At 46.1% G+C, this 20,833-nt stretch overlaps 1 protein-coding gene across 1 annotated transcript; it reads right to left on the bottom strand.

Moving 5' to 3' along the window:
* Positions 1-1,905: 1,905 nt before the first annotated feature.
* On the bottom strand, positions 1,906-14,955 carry cmpk2 (cytidine monophosphate (UMP-CMP) kinase 2, mitochondrial). The gene is made up of 5 exons (XM_078213193.1): positions 13,610-14,955; positions 9,678-9,792; positions 6,367-6,568; positions 4,813-5,046; positions 1,906-3,488 (listed from the first exon to the last, which is right to left on the bottom strand). The coding sequence occupies exons 1-5, from the start codon at positions 14,300-14,302 to the stop codon at positions 3,359-3,361; spliced, it is 1,374 nt and encodes a 457-aa protein (XP_078069319.1). The 5' UTR covers positions 14,303-14,955; the 3' UTR covers positions 1,906-3,358.
* Between the last annotated feature and the right edge of the window lie 5,878 nt (positions 14,956-20,833).

Genomic DNA, 20,833 nt, shown 5'->3' with positions numbered 1-20,833 from the left:
CACGTGATTAGATCTGACCTTTATGTATTTGCTGACGTGAAATTTGGCATATAAGTTTCATTTTACTTTTGCAGTTTGAAACAATCTTAAATGCACTCTCCTCCCGCCCACAGCTTCAGCAATGATTAAGCTACCTTGTTGATCATTAACCCCGATGTAATTGTATACTGATGGTGATACCATTAGACACTATTCATATTTTGTCCTTGTAGAATATTAACTCATTAACTCAATATTTGGTCTGTCGATTGCCACCCGGGCATCGCTGGCCTTGGTTAAGGTTTTATTGGGAAAGAGGTGATCAAAACATTAAAGTTTCATCGATGTCCAAGTTTTATAAATGTCCATACAAAAGTTGGAGAAACATCTTCCAGCCATGAGCTAAAAGACCTCTGTGCCAACCCCACCCGTTTCACTGGCAATTGTCTTAAATTTTAAATTGTGTTGCTAGAGAGGGAGAGAGTGATGCAGGCGTTGATCTTCGGGGAAGGGGGTGATTCTAGCTTTGATCGCGGGCGGGGGGTTGGGGTGGAAGCTCCCGAGACCTCTGTGGTGGGATGCAGGGAAAAAATTTTTTGCCTCTGATCGGAGTGCCTTTTAAAATTGGTGCCCTGATCTCTGTGCAGACGGGCTATACCTGCGTGTTTAGGCCCCACCCCTCAACATGGTGGCGTGAAACAACCCCCTATTTTTTTGACTAAGTGCCATAAGATCTGGCAAGAAAACCTGCCTGTTTTTTTCTGAAGAGAAGCATGTCAGTTTTCCTTGACCCTTTGCCATTTTTTGGTAAGGTTCTGTGCCATGTCCTGGGATTCCAGAACTGGGTAACTGTGGGAACCTGGGTGGAGTGGGGAGGTGAGGCTCAGAGGAGATGGCAGAGGCTGGTTGGGAGCATTGGAGGAGGGGAGGGAGCACCTGCAGGGACCTGACCCTTTTGGGGGAGCAGAGGTAGATGGTGTCTCGAGGTCAAAAGGTGGTTGCTGATTGAGGTGTCCACAGCGTCCCCCAGCTTCTCACCCAAAGCCAACATTTTGGGCTTTTCCTTGCCCTTGAACTCCTCTTGCCAGCCTGATAATTGAGGCTGGATGGGAAACTGCCCATAATTGCTGATTAAGGGCCTCAGTTAGGGCAAAGGCTGACTGGCCTAGGCCCTGCCCATCCCAGCAAAAAATAACAAAGGTCAGGGTGGGTGCAAGTCAGGTGTATAGACCAAGTGAAGAATTTTATTGCGACCCACCCCCACCTTCTGCCTCATGTCCCTTTTCTTAAGAAATAACATAAGAAATCAGAGCAGGAGTAGGCCTTATTGCCCCTCAAACTTGCTCCATATTCAATGAGATTACAATTAACCTTTGACCTCAATTCAATTTTCCCATTCAATCCCCAAATACCTTGGGAGCGATCTTGAGCCCACGGTCTCCGTCTGCAAGATCCAGCGAAACCGGAAATCCCGAATCTCGCCAGCGAAACCAGCTGCCCCTCACCGACATAATAATGGCGAGAACCTCATTTACATTCATTTAAATAAATGTTGTCATTAACCGCTCCCCCCCCTTGCCAGATCTTCCCCCCTCACTAAATTTTCATACCTCGCCAACACTTGAAACACTTACAAGAGTGACTTAGTACATTGCCGAAGCAGAGAGAATCGCTCGAACTTTAACATGGCACAAAACGGGGGATGGTGTAAGATCAACCATCCACTCTTGGCCCAATCCAACTTCCTTTTCCACTGAGGAACGTGCCCTTCAGGAAATGGTCAGGCCCACATGCCGATCTAGTCTGAGTGACATGTCACTCCAGTCCCATGCTATCTACTTCACTCCTAATAACCGCCTACAAAAAAAACGATAGGTAATAAATACTGCCTCACCTAAAAAACAAAAAATAGTTCCTTGGGCAATGTAGATTAAATATTTATTTTTATTTCAGATCTTGCCATACAATGACACTGCCGGTTATATGGGTGTATTTTAAGTTTATTCATTACAGAATTATAACCAGACGACAGGATGATTGCACAGAAGTACTCAATGAATTGAAATAGCATATATTGTGTGTTTCATATATTATTTACAGCAGAACAGGTAAAGGCATTCCATATCAGGGATTGTGGTATGTTTGAAACCAAAATTTGATGCAATTTGAAGTTTAATTCTAAAATGGGTTTAATAGACCAGTCCCATGCCTCACATCACCAGCACAATAACCAGATGAGAGTGGATAACTATGTTGGCATGGCACTTTGCTGTAACAAATTTACTTCAGTATTTTGCATGAAGAAGGACTTGCTTTTATAACACACTTTTCCCAGCCATCAGATGTCTCAAAGTGCTTTACAGCCAATGAAGTACTTTCAAAGTGCAGATATTGTTGTAATGTAGGAAACACAACAGTCAATTTGCAACAGAAAATGTTCACAAACCGCAACTTGATAACGAGTGGATGTCTTTGGGATGTTGATAGAGAGATAAATATTGGCCAGGACACCAGGGAGAACGACCTTGCTCTTTTATTGAAATCTTATACATTCACCCAAGCAGACAGAACATTTAAAATGTCTTGTATGAAAAGGCAGTGCCTCCAACAGCACGCTCTCAATGCTCAAACATTGGAGTGGGGCTTGAACTCAGACCTTTACAACTCAAGAGGCAAGAGTGCGATCAGCTGACACTACACAGTGCAACTTCAAATGACTTTGCCTTGGAGCCTGCACCAAAAGTGATTGGTTTAATTCAGGAGGAAACTTGCAATTTTCCATGTGAGAACAAACTCTGAAGCTGGTCAGTGTCCAATCAAACTCCATCCTCAGGGTTGTCAACCTTGCTCTGTAATGATTGGAGCAGAGTGTCTGATTAATGTCACTTGATGGTTCTTCAGATGACTGATTACAACAATTCCAGCACTTTTGTTTTGACAGAAAGTGTTAGGCGCTGATTTTCAACTTCACTGTCATGGCAGTAACCCGGCAGGGCAGATCACTGACGGTTGTAGAATCCAATTGAACAGGTTAATGCCCAAGCAAAGAAATTAAGAGTTATTCCAGGATCTTAGGGAGAGAGGTGCTGGTGATCAGTCACTGGAAAAGGAAAGATGAGCAATAGGGTCCTCTATATCTATTTTCATTCATTTAAAAGGTGCACAGGTTGATGATGCAAATGACATCAGCTGATCGCATCATCATTCGCTTATTATTTCATCACAGTGAAAATAGCGCATGGCTCATTTACATACCCAGAGCAAAAGAAATGGGGTTAGCGATACTTATTCATGGCACTTAATTACAATGCATTAAAGAAAGGCATGAAATATATTTCAGTAGGAAATGATCGAAGCTCAAATTCACCAATGTATGAAGTCAGGTTTGTTCAATGGCACAGTGTCTTTCAACTAGAAGAAGAGCGTTTTGAAGGACCTCTTCCTTTGAAACACTGGCATCAACTACAACACAAGCTGGATTCTCCATTCTTCTGTAAACTGCTTCCACCCTAGTGTCAAAAGATTAGAAACATATTTGTAAAATGATTAAAACAGTTCTTGGCACAAACCATACAATTTGTTGGAGGTGATAAATTCCTGAAGTTTCAGTGTTATGATCTGATGGCTTTTGTGACAATTAATGTGGTTCTTAGTTTCATCTTCAGTACTTAAAGTTAGCATCTAAATTACTTCAAGTGACTCGAGACTACTTTACTGAATCACTATAAAGATAATGGGTGTTCTTCTGGTCTCCTGTGAGGTTACTGCAGAGCAGGTAAATAAGGCGTGCTTTATAAATCAGCAGTGCATTTTTAATAAATCATGACAAATGAAATTAGCTGGTATAGGCACAAGGGTTGAGCTTCTCTGCTTTAACATTTCATGATGAGCTGTTCCATAAGCGTAAGCATGAATTATCTCTTCATATATTTTAGGGGCATAGGTTTAAGGAGCAAGGGGCAAGGTTTAAAGGAGATGTACGAGGCAAGTTTTTTACACAGAGGGTGGTGGGTGCCTGGAACTCGCTGCCAGGGGAGGTAGTGGAAGCAAATACGATAGTGACTTTTCAGGGGCGTCTGGACAAATACATGAATAGGATGGAAATAGAGGGATATGGTTCCGGAAGGGTAGGGGGTTTTAGTTTGGTCGGGGCAGCATGGTCGGTGCAGGCTTGGAGAGACAAAGGGCCTGTGCTGCAAATTTCTTTGTTCTTTATAATCTCTTTCTGCGTCGCCCACAAGTGCTTGAAGTGCATTTTTTGATTTTCTCCAAGAGAATAGATCCAGTCCCAGCTGTTGCTTACTGACATCCAACCCCTTTTACTGTTGGACTTGAGGGTCCAACACTGAGCTGCTGCTCCAGTCTCCTACGTGTTGAGCTACCGGTCCCCAACAGCACTCTGGACCTATCCCAATTGCAGAAACAGTTCACTGAGAAAGCAAACAGGAATCCACAATTATCACAACATATATTTCACATAACATTGCCCCAACACAAAGCTGGGAAGTGAACACTTAACAGGAAGGAAATGAATTGTAAAAGGGGAACGAGTCACAAAAGCAGAGAATACATGTTGCTGGGAAAGAATGTGATGGAAGGGTTCAAAAACAAGGAAAGGAATTTTGGAAATTCGTTGTTCACTAATAAATTATAAATTGGAAAATAGATGCTGATTCAAAGAGGGATCATTTTCTTGGCCAAAAAGGATGGGTTTTAGAAAACATAAACATGTGGGGAGACAGCTAATGCACTTTTCTGGAAAGACCCAAAGTAAATAAGCCAAAGATGCCTGCCCTGTCTCCTTAGTTTTAAGTAGTTTTAAAGCTGCCTTACTTTTGTCGAAATAAACTGTTTGCTTCCAGCTCAATTTCTTCCTTTGTTCTCATCTCTCCTCTTTGTTCTAAACGACGGACTCTCTCCTCTGCATCGAGCGTGAGCAACAGCACCAAGTCTGGTTGAACTAGATCCTGGGGCCACAGGTACAATTCATGGTGTGGGGGTGGTAGGTTCTCCACCTTTCCACTGACTTCCGTTGCAATTGCATATGCTGCAGTGCTGTGCCAGAATCTAGAATGTAACACAACACACTCAAATCTCTATAAAGACAGATAGTATTACAAACAGTGAGATGAGTTTGGTAACCTGGAAGAAAACTTGACAATAATTTTTGAAATGTCTTAATGTAACAAAACTCCCCCCCCAACCCCCCCCCCCCCCCCGCCCCTGACCCCCCCGCACCCCCCTGCCCTCTGCCCTCCCTCCCCCCTCCCCTCCCCAGAGGTTGTTGGGAAGATAGGGGAGGTGAATGGGCGATAGGCCTGCCTCTGTGCACAAGCCTGTTTTATTAAGCTAATTATACACTGGTTGGAAGCAATGTACATTCATATGTAGGGACATGTCCTCAGCAAGCAGAAGGAACATGTCCAGGCATTGTGCCTTTTTTTAACTAAACAAAAGCATGCGGGACAATAGCACCCTGTGCATTCTCCATGGCAACTCTTTGACTCATCAAAGTTAACGTGTCAACCAATCGGCACCTGTTTCCCATGCAATATAAATTGTTGCTCCTTTTGAAATGATGAGTGCAAGATGAAAAGCTCCGACAACATGTCTCTTGCTTTCAGCGATACTCACATTCTGTCCTACCAAGCAAGTACTTCATAGCAGCTTGCTGGAGCAATAAATTAGCTTTTTGGACTGCAACAGTACATTATGGCAAAAATGTTCTGACAAAATTAGGTGTATGGGGGCCTGCTCTCTTTGGTGACACATCACGGTTGTTATTACATTCATTTGTCCAGGCAAAATACCAGGGCTGCTTTGAACATGCATGGAACAGTGCATCCCAAAGTGTTATTGGTTAACATGAAGATGGGCTGCACTATCTATAACTAATGATGACCATGCAATTAGTTGCTGTCTCAATGCTGCAACTCCGTTATGAAAGCAGCTTTAAGCTTGTGGATTTTGAAGCAATATCCTTTAGTTCCTGTGTTTACAGTAATTCTTCATTTTTTAAAAATTTGTGGTATTTGTCCTTCTGCACTAACCCTCGGTACGGGATCACATTATAAACTGCCTTTCTTTCCAGCAGTATATCGATTTACTATAGCTGTAATGATACTGATAACTAAATGTGCTTAAGAACTTAACTAATTTTTGTTGAAAGTTATAAATTCATCAGTTTAACTGGAGATCCACATTATTATAAATTGTTAGTTTTTCACTGGGCACCATTGAAAGTTACATGCCAAAGCATCATCAATGTTTATATCTGAAAGTTATATGTCAGAGGACCATTTGTGCAGACCGAGGGGAGTTACACGCCAATAGATCATCTTTGAAAGCCAGGTATGTTATTCACTGAGGATGAAACACTATACTTACCGATCAATAATTACTGGAGACTTTTCTGATGCGCTTGCTATGGTGGAAGCAGTAATGTAATTGCCCAAAGCATAAAAAGCTCGTCGAATGGGAGGTGGCTTTGCGTCAAACGTTTTTCTCAAGTGGCCAATGCAGTCCGGTGGGGACTTCAGAAGTGTGGCTTGAATCGATTTTCTTAAGGCCTCAGTCAAAGTACTTTTTCCTACAGATAAATACAAAGGGTTAAAAGTCATGCCAATAACACATCATAGAGCAGTTCTTTTTAGATGTCAATTATTGGCTTAAAATGCACAGGCTATGTGTAACCAGAGCACTGAGCAAGGGAAATATATGGGGGGCAATTCGCCCAAAAAAATTCTTAGTGTCAAATTCAGGTAAAACTGGAGTAAATCACGCTGGGTTTTTTTCAGCGGGATTTTCAAAATGAATCTTCAGACTCTGTGCACTGTTGAGTGCCTCAGCATAAATCACTCCAAAAATCAGTGGGCACAGCCTATTCCTGCTCGAGAGGCCTCATTGCGCTGAGCGGGCCACTGCGCATGCGCCAATCTGTCAGCGCCGAGATCAGCCCCGCACTGCTGACCTCCTGATTGCTGGTCAGCTCAATCACTGGCCAGCCCCACAACCCCCTCATCGCTGCTCCTCCGACCTCCCCCCATGGCCCGATCGTGGTCCTCTCGGATGTGTCTGGGCCAGCACCAAACTGCCCACCTACCCCCCCCCCCCCCCCACCCCCCACCCCCCCCCCCCCCCCCCTCCGCCCCCCCACCTCCCGGCCTGCCTCAATCTCCACCACCTGCCGCCCCCGCTGCCCCAATATCCCGATGCCCAACCCCTCTGCACCTCCCCCGCAACGCCCAATCCCCAGCAGACTGACCCCTCCCTCCCCCTCCCCACATCCCCCCCACCCACCACCCCCCCCTCTCCCCCCTCCCCCCCCCCCCCCCCCCCCCCCCGCCCCGATGGCCAGTCCCGATCGCTGGCTTCCCTCCATCTGCTCGCGATCCCAGTGCAGAGTGGCAGCAGGAGCTCCCACCCCCACTGATCGCCCCGAGAGGTCCTTCCCCCATTAGGCCCTGCCCCATTAGGTCCTGCCCCCAACACTGCCCGATGCCTGGGGGGGCAGTGCCAAGGTGCTCCCTGGGCATTGCCACTTTGCCCCTTGGGCAGTGCCGGGGGCCCAGGCTGGCACTGCCAAACTGGCAATGCCCAGGGGGCAACCCCTTGGTGCCCGACCCTCTGGGGAGCCTCGATTGCCCCCTTCACTCCAGTGGGGTCCAGCTGCCAGCTCCCTGCAAGTGGGGAGCTATAGTAAACCCCACTGGAGTAAACCAGTCCTGGTCGGGAGGGAGGGGGAGAAACTAGTGGGCCCGGAGACTTCAGTCCCGGGCCCACTGATGATATCTGAATAGGATTTAAATGCTCGTTTGAATAAATCGGCACGGAGCTGATGGCACTGGAATCTGGCTGCTGGAGACTCACAGAAGCCATGGCGCTCAGAGGAAGTCCGCAAATTGGCCTCCGCTTGAGTCTCCCAGCCCACTGTGCTACAAAATCGTCCATGAGCTTTGATATTCTACTTGCTCAGCCATCAATGGCCTCATGGTTAACTGGATTATCTCGGGAGCCGTATAAGAGAGAAGGTCGCAATGGAGATTGCCGTTTTCGGCTGGAGGTCTGGCTGGAGGTCTGTGACCAGTGGTGTTCCGCAGGGTTCTGTACTGGGGCCTCTGCTATTTGTGATATATATAAATGATTTGGAAGAAGGTGTAACTGGTGTAATCAGCAAGTTTGCGGATGACACGAAGATGGCTGGACTTGCGGATAGCGAAGAGCATTGTCGGGCAACACAGCAGGATATAGATAGGCTGGAAAATTGGGCGGAGAGGTGGCAGATGGAGTTTAATCCGGATAAATGCGAAGTGATGCATTTTGGAAGAAATAATGTAGGGAGGAGTTATACAATAAATGGCAGAGTCATCAGGAGTATAGAAACACAGAGGGACCTAGGTGTGCAAGTCCACAAATCCTTGAAGGTGGCAACACAGGTGGAGAAGGTGGTGAAGAAGGCATATGGTATGCTTGCCTTTATAGGACGGGGTATAGAGTATAAAAGCTGGAGTCTGATGATGCAGCTGTATAGAACGCTGGTTAGGCCGCATTTGGAGTACTGCATCCAATTCTGGTCGCCACACTCCCAGAAGGACGTGGAGGCGTTAGAGAGAGTGCAGAGAAGGTTTACCAGGATGTTGCCTGGTATGGAGAGTCTTAGCTATGAGGAGAGATTGGGTAAACTGGGGTTGTTCTCCCTGGAAAGACGGAGAATGAGGGGAGATCTAATAGAGGTGTACAAGATTATGAAGGGGATAGATAGGGTGAACAGTGGGAAGCTTTTTCCCAGGTCGGAGGTGACGATCACGAGGGGTCACGGGCTCAAGGTGAGAGGGGCGAAGTATAACTCAGATATCAGAGGGATGTTTTTTACACAGAGGGTGGTGGGGGCCTGGAATGCGCTGCCAAGTAGGGTGGTGGAGGCAGGCACGCTGACATCGTTTAAGACTTACCTGGATAGTCACATGAGCAGCCTGGGAATGGAGGGATACAAACGATTGGTCTAGTTGGACCAAGGAGCGGCACAGGCTTGGAGGGCCGAAGGGCCTGTTTCCTGTGCTGTACTGTTCTTTGTTGTTCTTTGTTGTTCTTTGTTTTGAGTTGATTCAATTGGTTTGGGACAGTAGATCCCATAACTGGCCAGAGAAGTAAGAAAATCAACTAAGGTTCCCAAGTCGCTGCCTATCCAACAATCTCAGGAGGATAGCATGTGTTTCTGTTTCATGAACATCAAATGATATTCAGCTGTGAAACCCCTTCGCACTGAATTGGCTTGAACATACAAAAGGGACACTTGAATGAGATTCCCTAACAAAATTCAGCATCTTTTGAAACAGAGGGAGAAAACGGCTGTGCCTCTTACCTATGCAAATATATCATAAGGAACTATATGATCTCACTGAAATGTGTAAAATCATTACTGTTTAAAACATATTTTATTGATTTAATAACTCCACAACACTATTAGATAGCCAATATCATTCTGACGATATCTGGCATCTTAAACTTTAAAAGTTTTTAGTACACTGCATTAGGAAACTATCTCCTTACTTGGTGGCCTGCCTGTTCCGCATGTTGACAACAGTTTCAGACTTTTATGCAATATTAATTTACACAAACTGCTGAACGCAGTATACTTGCTGAAGAACGTTACATGGTTTGCATTCTAGTTGTGTGAAATATAAAATGATGTTTCTTACCTGTTGCATCGAGTCCTTCTATCACAATTACTGGAAATTGTCCCTTTCTACAAGTCCTGTCGCATTGATCCGCTAATTGCAGAACATCCTTAGCTTTGGGAATCATACCTACACACTTTGATGAACAGAAATACAAACACTGCATTCAAAATAAGAGGCATTTTCAGAACAGCCTGTAAATCATTGTTATTTGTCTTAGCATTCATAATCCGAATGCTTTTGCTTAAACCTGTTTTGTTTTATTGTGTTTAGCATAAAAATACACATTCAATCAATAAAAAAGGTTATGCCTTTATTGCACCCCTTAGAGGAGCACATTGTCTTAAGCTGGTGGAGTCCACTGTAGCTCATATTGCATGGCACAGGGTCACTGGATCCAGATTCATGTGGTCAATGTCCTTGGCATGGAACCTCCCACCTCACTTAAAGTTTTAAAGTTTATTTATTAGTGTCACAAGTAGGCTTGTGAGGAAGCCAGATTCTTCCCGTAAAAGAAAAGACAAAGAATGGAGTTTATTTATGTTGCCCTTTCATAGAGTATACCCTGATGGCAATATTCAGTGAGATTGGCCTTACAGCAGGTCATTTTTACACCCACCCTCTCAACCAAGCACAGTATATAGATTGAACAAATCTAGAACAGGATTGGAAAGAAAATACCTTCAGACTCTCACTTTATGTGCATACACACACAAAAATAATGAAGTTATTTTAAAAAAACATTTTTTTTTTAGTTTATTTTTTTAGTGTCACAGGTAGGCTTATACTAACACTGAAATGAAGTTATTGTGGAAATTCCCTAGTCGCCACACTCCGGCGCCTGTTCAGATACACTGAAGGAGAATTTAGCATGGCCAATCTACCTAACCAGCACATCTTTTGGACTGTGGAAGGAAACTGTGGAGCACCTAGAGAAAACCCAAGCAGACACAGGGAGAACGTGCAGACTCCACACAGACAGTGACCCAAGCTGGGAATCGAACCTGGGTCCCTGGCGCTGTGAGGCAGCAGTGCGAACCATTGTGCCACTGTGCTACCCACGTGGCTACTTCCTACATGTTTATGGAGATGGAATCAGATGAATTGACGAGCTACATCTCTTTTTGCCTGATGAAAAACAACTTCTAATGATGTTGCTCATGAAAAATAGCAAAATCACCAAGAAGTAGTTAAAATATGAAAGTGGCACAGAAATAGCACCTGCAAGAGGCGGACTGGACAAATAATCAGCAAGTACTGTGGATGTTGGAAATCTAGACTAATTTGGGAAGCTAAGTTTTGTGAAAATTACCATACATCTGGAAGCTGGCTCCAACTCACCACCCCCAGGTTTAACTCAGCACTTTCAGTTGTGTGTGTGTGTGTGTGTGTGTGTGTGTGTGTGTGTGTGTGTGTGTGTGGAGGTAGGTTAACAATGTGAATTTTTAATTGACCGTATTGCAATGTTATAATGACGAATATTTAAATTTAATAGGGCATGCATGGGCTTCCTGAAATACAGTAAGAAGTTTAACAACACCAGGTTAAAGTCCAACAGGTTTATTTGGTAGCAAAAGCCACACAAGCTTTCGGAGCTGCAAGCCCCTTCTTCAGGTGAGTGGGAATTCTGTTCACAAACAGAGCATATAAAGACACAAACTCAATTTACATGAATAATGGTTGGAATGCGAATACTTACAACTAATCAAGTCTTTAAGAAACAAAACAATGTGAGTGGAGAGAGCATCAAGACAGGCTAAAAAGATGTGTATTGTCTCCAGACAAGACAGCCAGTGAAACTCTGCAGTGAAACTCTGCAGGTCTAGGCAACTGTGGGGGTTACAAATCTGTATACTTACATAGTTGTAAGTATTCGCATTCCAACCATTATTCATGTAAATTGAGTTTGTGTCTTTATATGCTCTGTTTGTGAACAGAATTCCCACTCACCTGAAGAAGGGGCTTAGAGCTCCGAAAGCTTGTGTGGCGTTTGCTACCAAATAAACCTGTTGGACTTTAACCTGGAGTTGTTAAACTTCTTACTGTGTTTACCCCAGTCCAACGCCGGCATCTCCACATCATTCCTGAAATGCACCAATGATACCAAAGAAGATGAGCAGCAATTCATGAGGCTAATTAAAAGTCAGGCATATGACAGCAATAAATACTCTCCTGTGTTTAGCTTTGCTTTCTCACCTCCCACTATAGGAAAGGATTTGTTGAGAGTAGTCATTGTGAAAGATTCATTTGTGCACTTTGGAGGTGGATAAGATCCTTAGGTTGGACCTTAAACAAGGAGCAAGATGGCCATCAGCAGCAGCAACAAGCTACTGTATGAGACCTACAGATGGCCAACAAAGGAAGGAGCAGCAGCAGCCTATTATGGTGAGACCTGCAAGTGCCCTGTGGTGACGCAAACAACATCAGCAGCAACAGCCTGCCATGGAGACACGTGGTCCACTCCCTATGCAGTTGTAGACAGTGTCATGCAAGTTGTACTCCTCCACTCCCTATGCAGTTGTGGACAGTGTCGTGTAAGTCCTGCCAATGCTTCACAGGTCTGTACTGTCCCTATCTGATAATCTTGGGGTACAACATCTCCATCTAGCTGTGCAGGGTTTGAAGAGTCAGGATAAATGGGTAATTTTCAGGTTGGCAAACTGTAATTAGTGAAGTGCTGCAGGGATCAGTGATGGGGCATCAACTATTTGCTGTACAGGGAATTGACAAGACCACACCTGGAGTGCTATGTACAGTATTGGTCTCCTTACTTAAGGAAAGATACACTTGCATTGGAAGCAGTTTACAGGTTTGCTAGGCCGATTTCTGGGAGGAAGAGGATGTCTATAAGAAAAAGTTGAGAAGGTTGGGCCTATAATCAATGGAGTTTAGAAGAATGAGTGATTATTGAAATATAAAATATTCTGAGGGGGCTTGACAGGGTAGATGCTGATGTTTCCTCTCATGGGGGAATCTAGAACTAGGAGGCATCATTTAAAACTAAGGAGTCTCCCATTTAAGACAGAGATGAGGAGGGATTTCTTCTTTCAGAGAGTTCTTAGTATTTGGAATTTTCTTCCACAGAGCGGGGTGGTGCTTGGGTCACTGAATATATTCAACCCTGAGTTAGGTAGATTTTTCATCAATAAGGGATTTAAGGTTATGTTGGACAGGCAGGAAACTGGAGTTCTGGCCACAATCAAGTGGGTCACTGATAATTATTTCTGTTGCCAGATAGCTGAAAATCCCCAACTCCCAGTGTCCGCTAGCCGGGGACACTGATGAACTATTGATCTCCAGCACTTTCTGGTTTCACTTTCTGCTCCAGCAATAGGGGGAAGAACAGACCTAAGAGTGACTACAATGGTGTGTGTCAATCAATGCAATATATTTGACAAGGATGCCTATCAGGAGGAGACGTGGGATTGTTAGCAAGGCCAGTATTTATTACCCTATTCTTACTGTCCTTGAGAAGGTGGCAGCTCAACACTTTCCTGAGCTCCTACAGTCCATCTGGTTTAGGTACGGGTACCCACAGGAGGGAGTTCCCGAATTCTGACTCAATGACAATGATGGAATGGCAATAGATTTCCAAGTCATGGCGGGGCATAACATGGAGTGGATTTTGTGCATGATGGTGCTCCTATGTGCCCGCTGCCCTTGAATTTTACCGCTGCCACCTCACACCCAATGCCTGGGTGCTGATGTTGCTGTCTCTCCCTGCCTTCCCCGGGTGGCAGGGTCAAAGGAAGGGAGCAATAGACAGATAAAAGTGAAGGAAAGAAACAGAAGTGAAGAGAATGGAAATGGGACAAGGTTGTAAAAAAAGATAAGAATGGGGTTTGATGATGATGCCAGGGTTTAAACGCAGTTTAACCAGTAATGAATAGTTGTGTTCTGCCACAACGTGGAACATATCTGCTTTGAAGAATCATTAAAAAACCCGCACTTACCTCTTCTAAAACGCCGTAAGCATCTTCATACTTGCAGAATATAACTGAATTTTTGATATTTAACACAGAGGGATGGAGCTCTGGTCTTTCAGCCAGACAGATGCAGTTTCTGGAGATCTCTCTCTCCTGCCCGGCAATGACCAGCCTCAGTCTTTGCCATATTCTGCCCGCACCGTCCCTGGTGTAGCTGCAGAGAGCTGTCTGCTCATTTGCACGGACCACATCCTGCAACAGACGCTCTGTCTCCTTCAAACATTGATCGTCCTGAACCAAGAACCCCTTGATCAAGGATCCCTGCTGGTTTGGGGAAAAGGCCATCAGTTCCATAACGCGGCATCTTGCGGGCAGCCTGCTCAGCTGATCTCGCAGATAGACGTACGATTCTGCACCTTGGATCCTGTTTTCAGAGGCGATGCAGAGCGAGTAGGTCTCAGCGTGGCTCAGGAGTTGGTGCAAACAGGAATTCTCATCCCAGGGCCCCTCGGAGGTTGGGTTGAGGGCGAAATAGAGCGGCTCCGAGTTATAGCTGCACTCGATTGCGAAGATCCTTTTGGCCCATTCCCTGTACAGCGCCGGTCCCAGTGACTGGGCCATCTGGAAGCTGCAGCGGACATTCATTGTGGCCGCAGTGAGTGGAGAGCGCTCTGCCTGACACAGTCCCTGACTCAGCTCCCCGGCCAAAGGGCGTTTCATCAAACCTACACCCAAACTGCTGGGGCACGGGGACCGGTAAACAGCCTCCAGGAAACCAGCGTGACGTTTGGAAACTGAAAGTCCCAAAAGCCGAATGAGAACCCGGGGAAATGAAAGTTCTTGCTTTCCAGGAATGGAGTTCAGTAGTTAAAAAGCCAAAACCAAAACCAAACAGAACTGGGTCGGGACTAGGGAATCGCGGCTGGAATACAGATCAGTGTATTTCTCTAAAGAATTTTAAAGTCAACACAATAAGACGCCGCATTTACAGGGAAGGTTTATAGGGTTATGGAGAAAGAGCAGGGGAATTGAGATGTCCTGGTCGTCTAGAAGTAGCAGCGATGCGATGGGCCCAATGGCCTTCCGTGTTGGATCAAGCTATGAGTCCATGTGGCTAAATTCGATAAGCCCCAAACCCTAAGATGAGAATGTGCCTGTTGACTGAAATGCAGGGACCCGCTAACTTGGTGCTCCTCCTGCTCTAAGTGCTGTTGTTATAACATTTCCCATCAAGGCAGCATTGTTCTGGTCGAGCCTGCAGTCTTTAATTCTTTAATGTTATCTCGCGGCTTCTTTCACTTGATTTCCTTAACCCTTCAGTGGCGATTAGCCATTCCAACCCTCCTGCACCAATAATATTTCCAAAGAACTCCACATGTCTTCTTTTGATATTATGTAAGTGTACTCGTGTTTTTCTGGCCTCTTTCCAGTACTTCTTAATTAGTTATTTTCTCTACCCCAGCTTACACATAGGATCCTACCTGCTGCTTAGAATGTTCAGCATCTAACTGCACTGTTAATTGGCTGGGTGGGATTGTTGCCGATGCAGACTTGATGGGCCGAATGGCCTCCTTCTGCTCTGTAGGATTTCTATGATTTACAATCAGCAAATAGTGTGAGGAGACAGATTTTACTTTTATGGGGTCGATATGATGATGGCTAGCACCATTCAAAGCCAGTCAGCATTGCTCAAAGTTAGCCTGGATGACTTAAAGGGGAAATAGGAAATGCACTGCGACTGGAGGATGTGCAAGAGCTATGGGAACTGAATCCGACCTGGGAAAAACATGGGAGAAAGCAAGCTCCAATGTTTTTGAACTGCTGTAAGGACCTTGGTGAAGTAGGTAGAAGGGAGGAAATTTGTTCTATAATCACAGGAGCCCTTTCCCCAGATCCAGAAGGCAATGGGAACTGATACATCAATGTCAGGAATTACCCTAATGCCCTGGATGCAGTGCCACAAGAAGCTCAATGACCTCACATAATCAGTTAAGGTCAGTGAATGTATATTCAAATGCCATATCCTATCAACTGTACCACCAGCCTCACTTCACAACCTCACACCAACATTTCACAGTTTTCATACACTGCCAACTATTCAACCGAGACAGCCTCATCCCTCAGACAGGTTGCAAGACCCTCACAAACACATTTCACTCTCACCAGACAAGTTGATGCACAATCTGAGGTAACTGGAGTTAATCAGAGCGGAACAGGCATGTTTTCAGATCCTGACGCCTATACAGGCAACAATTCTAGTCATTATTACCTATTGCTGAGGGCATGACCACCAAAGACATTGGAATGACAGTATTCTCATATCTAATCCTCCCTCTTCCATTCTACCTCCCCTTCTTCCCATAATTCTGCTGCACTGGGCACAGTGGTTAGCACTGCTGCATCACAGCTCCAGGGACCTGGGTTTGATTCTCAGCTTGGGTCACTGTCTGTGGGGAGTTTGTACTTTCTCCCTGTGTCTGCATGGGTTTCCTCCAGGTGCACCAGTTGCCTCCCGCGGTTCAAAGATGTGCGAGTTAGGTTGACTGGCCATGCTAAATTGCCCCTTAGTGTCCCGGAATGCGTAGGTTAGAGGGATTAGCAAGGTAAATATGTAGAGTTACAGGAATAGGGCCTGGGTGGGATTGTTGCCGATGCTGACTCGATGGGCCTCCTTCTGCACTGTAGGGTTTCTATGATTTACAATCAGCAGATAGTGTGAGGAGACAGATTTTACTTTCTGCCCTCTTCCCTTTGTGCCTTTCCCCTTTCAAAGACAAACAAAGAACAATACAGCACAGGAAAAGGCCCTTCGGCCCTCCAAGCCCGTGCCGCTCCCTGGTCCAAACTAGACCATTCTTTTGTATCCCTCCATTCCCACTCTGTTCATATGGCTGTCTAGATAAGTCTTAAACGTTCCCAGTGTGTCCGCCTCCACCACCTTGCCTGGCAGCGCATTCCAGGCCCCCACCACCCTCTGTGTAAAATATGTCCTTCTGATATCTGTGTTAAACCTCCCCCCCTTCACCTTGAACCTATGACCCCTCGTGAACGTCACCACCGACCTGGGGAAAAGCTTCCCACCGTTCACCCTATCTATGCCTTTCATAATTTTATACACCTCTATTAAGTCTCCCCTCATCCTCCGTCTTTCCAGGGAGAACAACCCCAGTTTACCCAATCTCTCCTCATAACCAAGCCCCCCCATACCAGGCAACATCCTGGTAAACCTCCTCTGCACTCTCTCCAAAGCCTCCACCTCCTTCTGGTGGTGTGGCGACCAGAACTGGACACAGTATTCCAAATGCGGCCGAACTAACGTTCTATACATCTGCAACATCAGACCCCAACTTTTATACTCTATGCCCCGTCCTATAAAGGCAAGCATGCCATATGCCTTCTTCACCACCTTCTCCACCTGTGACGTCACCTTCAAGGATCTGTGGACTTGCACACCCAGGTCCCTCTGCGTATCTACACCCTTTATGGTTCTGCCATTTATCGTATAGCTCCTCCCTACATCATTTCTACCAAAATGCATCACTTCGCATTTATCAGGATTGAACTCCATCTGCCATTTCTTTGCCCAAATTTCCAGCCTATCTATATCCTTCTGTAGCTTCTGACAATGCTCCTCACTATCTGCAAGTCCTGCCAATTTTGTGTCGTCCGCAAACATACTGATCGCCCCAGTTACACCTTCTTCCAGATCATTTATATCAATGACAAACAGCAGAGGTCCCAATACAGAGCCCTGCGGAACACCACTAGTCACAGGCCTCCAGCCGGAAAAAGACCCTTCCACTACCACCCTCTGTCTTCTGTGACCAAGCCAGTTCTCCACCCATCTAGCCACCTCCCCCTTTATCCCATGAGATCCAACCTTTTGCACCAACCTACCATGAGGGACTTTATCAAACGCCTTACTAAAGTCCATATAGACGACATCCACGGCCCTTCCCTCGTCAACCATTCTGGTCACTTCTTCAAAAAACTCCACCAGGTTAGTGAGGCATGACCTCCCTCTCACAAAACCATGCTGACTATCGTTAATGAGTTTATTCCTTTCTAAATGCGCATACATCCTATCTCTAAGAATCTTCTCCAACAACTTCCCCACCACGGACGTCAAGCTCACCAGCCTATAATTACCCGGGTTATCCTTCCTACCCTTCTTAAATAACGGGACCACATTAGCTATCCTCCAATCCTCTGGGACCTCACCTGCGTCCAGTGACGAGACAAAGATTTGCGTCAGAGGCCCAGCGATTTCATCTCTCGTCTCCCTGAGCAGCCTTGGATAGATTCCATCAGGCCCTGGGGATTTGTCAGTCTTTATATTCTCTAACAAACCTAACACTTCCTCCTTTGTAATGGAGATTTTCTCCAACGGTTCAACACTCCCCTCCGAGACACTCCCAGTCAACACATCCCTCTCCTTTGTGAATACCGACGCAAAGTATTCATTTAGGATCTCCCCTACTTCTTTGGGCTCCAAGCTTAATTTCCCACTTTTGTCCCTGAGAGGTCCGATTTTTTCCCTGACAACCCTTTTTTTCCTAACGTATGAATAAAATGCCTTGGGATTCTCCTTAATCCTGTCTGCCAAGAACATTTCGTGACCCCTTTTTGCTCTTCTAATTCCCCGTTTGAGTTCTTTCCTACTTTCTTTGTACTCCTCCAGAGCTCCCTCCGTTTTTAGCTGCCTGGACCTAATATACGCCTCTCTTTTCTTTTTGACCAGTCCCTCAATTTCCCTGGTTATCCACAGTTCTCGAATCCTACCCTTCCTATCCTTCTTTTTTACAGGCACATGCCTGTCCTGTAGCCCTAACAACTGTTCCTTAAAAGACTCCCACATGCCAGATGTGGATTTACCTTCAAACAGCCTCTCCCAATCAAGAGCTGCCAATTTCTGCCTAATCCCACTAAAGTTAGCCTTCCCCCAATCCAACACCTTACCCTTGGGACACCACTCATTATTTTCCATCACTATCCTAAAGCTAACAGAATTGTGGTCACTATTTGCCACATGTTCCCCTACCGAAACTTTGAAGACCTGACCGGGCTCATTCCCCAGTACGAGGTCCAGTATAGCCCCCTCTCGAGTCGGGCTATCTACATATTGTTCCAAAGAACCCTCCTGTACGCATTTTACAAATTCCTCCCCATTCAGAGTCCCTGCTCTCAGCAATTTCCAGTCTATACCAGGGAAATTGAAGTCTCCCACTACAACAACCCTATTTTTCCTGCACCTATCCAGTATCTCCTGACATATCCGTTCTTCCACTTCCCTTGGGCTGTTGGGGGGCCTGTAGTACACCCCCAACATAGTGACTGTGCCCTTCCTGTTTCTAAGCTCCACCCAGAGTGACTCGTTACACGACCCCTCTGAATTGTCCTCCCTCTGCACCGCTGTAATATGCTCTCCAACTAATACTGCTACTCCCCCACCTCTTTTGGCCCCTCCTCTGTCTCGCCTAAAACACTTGTACCCCAGAATATTCAGCTGCCAGTCCTGTCCCTCTTTCAACCAAACCTGTCACCGCAACCACATCCAAATTCCTCGTGAGCATTAAGGCCCTAAGTTCGTCTGTCTTACCTGCTACGCTCCTTGCATTGAAGTATAAGCACTCCAGACCTCCAGGCCCAGTGAGGTCATCCTCCCCCAGAATGGTCTTCTACTTAGAATCATAGAATCATAGAAACCCTACAGTGCAGAAGGAGGCCATTCGGCCCATCGAGTCTGCACCGACCACAATCCCAACCCCCACATATTTACCCGCTAATCCCTCGAACCTATGCATCTTAGGATTCTAAGGGGCAATTTTTAACCTGGCCAATCAACCTAACCCGCACATCTTTGGACTGTGGGAGGAAACCGGAGCACCCGGAGAAAACCCACGCAGACACGAGGAGAATGTGCAAACTCCACACAGACAGTGACCCGAGCCGGGAATCGAACCCGGGACCCTGGAGCTGTGAAGCAGCAGTGCTAACCACTGCGCTACCGTGCCGCCACTGCGCTACCGTGCCGCCACTGCACTACTTTGCCAGCCTTGTCCCAGCCCCAAGCTCGTCCCCAGCCTCTACACTTGTAGACCTAATATTTTGATCCCCACCCCCCTGCCATACTAGTTTAAACCCCCCCGAACTGCACTAGCAAAACTCCCAGCCAGGATATTCGTGCCCTTGCAACTTAGTTGTGACCCGTCCTTCTTGTACAGATGCCATCCTCTCCTGAAAACTTCCCATTGATCTAGGAAAATGAAGCCCTCCCTCCTGGACCAGTCCTTTAGCCAAGCATTCAATTGTACTAACTCCCTATTCTTAGCCTCACTGGCACGAGGCATTGGGAGCAGCCCAGAGATTGCCACCCTGGAGGCCCTACTTTTTAGCCTATTTCCCAACTCCTTGAATTGCTCTCGTAGGATCCCCCTGCTCTTCCTATCTACGTCATTTGCACTTTTAATATGCCTCCTATCCGCTCGGAGACATCCATGACCCCAACACCAGGTAGGCAGACTACCATCCTGGAGTCCCGTTCGCACCCACAGAATCGCCTGTCCGTGCCTCTAACCGACGCATCCCCCACCACTATTGCTCTCCTAACCCCTCTCCTTTCCGGGCCACAGAGCCTGACTGTGTGCCAGTGACCTGGTCACTGTGGCTTACCCCTGGAGAGTCATCCTCCTCCACACTATCCAAAACAATATACTTGTTTTGGAGTGGGACAACCACAGGTGACCCCTCCTCTAATTGCTCACTCTCCTCCCCTCTCACACCTGTCGCTGAGCCCTTCCTATTATGAGAGACAGCCACTGGAGTACTCTCAGATGCCCAACAGTGGATGAACATCAAGAAGTCAGTGATAAAAGCAAATTACTGCGGATGGTGGAATCTGAAACCAAAAGATAAAGTGCTGGAAAATTTCAGCAGGACTGGCAGCATCTGTAAGGAGAGAAAAGAGCTGACGTTTCAAGTCCAGATGACCCTTTGTCAAAGAAGACAGTGGTGATGAAGACACAACAGCATCACTTAACTTCATACTCAAAGTCACTGGCTTAGATACTAAAACTAAATGTAATTTAGAGGTTCTACAAGTGGTGCACAGGTCAAGTTGCTTATCACCTGGGCAGGGGCAAGGATAGTGCATATGCCAGTTAGCCAGAGGGTAAGGGTGCACATGGGTCCTGCTGTAAATAATTCAGATGAGCACTTTAATGAGTAATGTACAGAAGAACGTTGCAGCTC

The sequence above is a fragment of the Mustelus asterias genome, chromosome 5, assembly GCF_964213995.1.
Source record: "Mustelus asterias chromosome 5, sMusAst1.hap1.1, whole genome shotgun sequence".
In the NCBI taxonomy this organism is placed as follows: Eukaryota; Metazoa; Chordata; class Chondrichthyes; order Carcharhiniformes; family Triakidae; genus Mustelus; species Mustelus asterias.
This window is presented reverse-complemented; position numbering and strand designations above follow the sequence as displayed.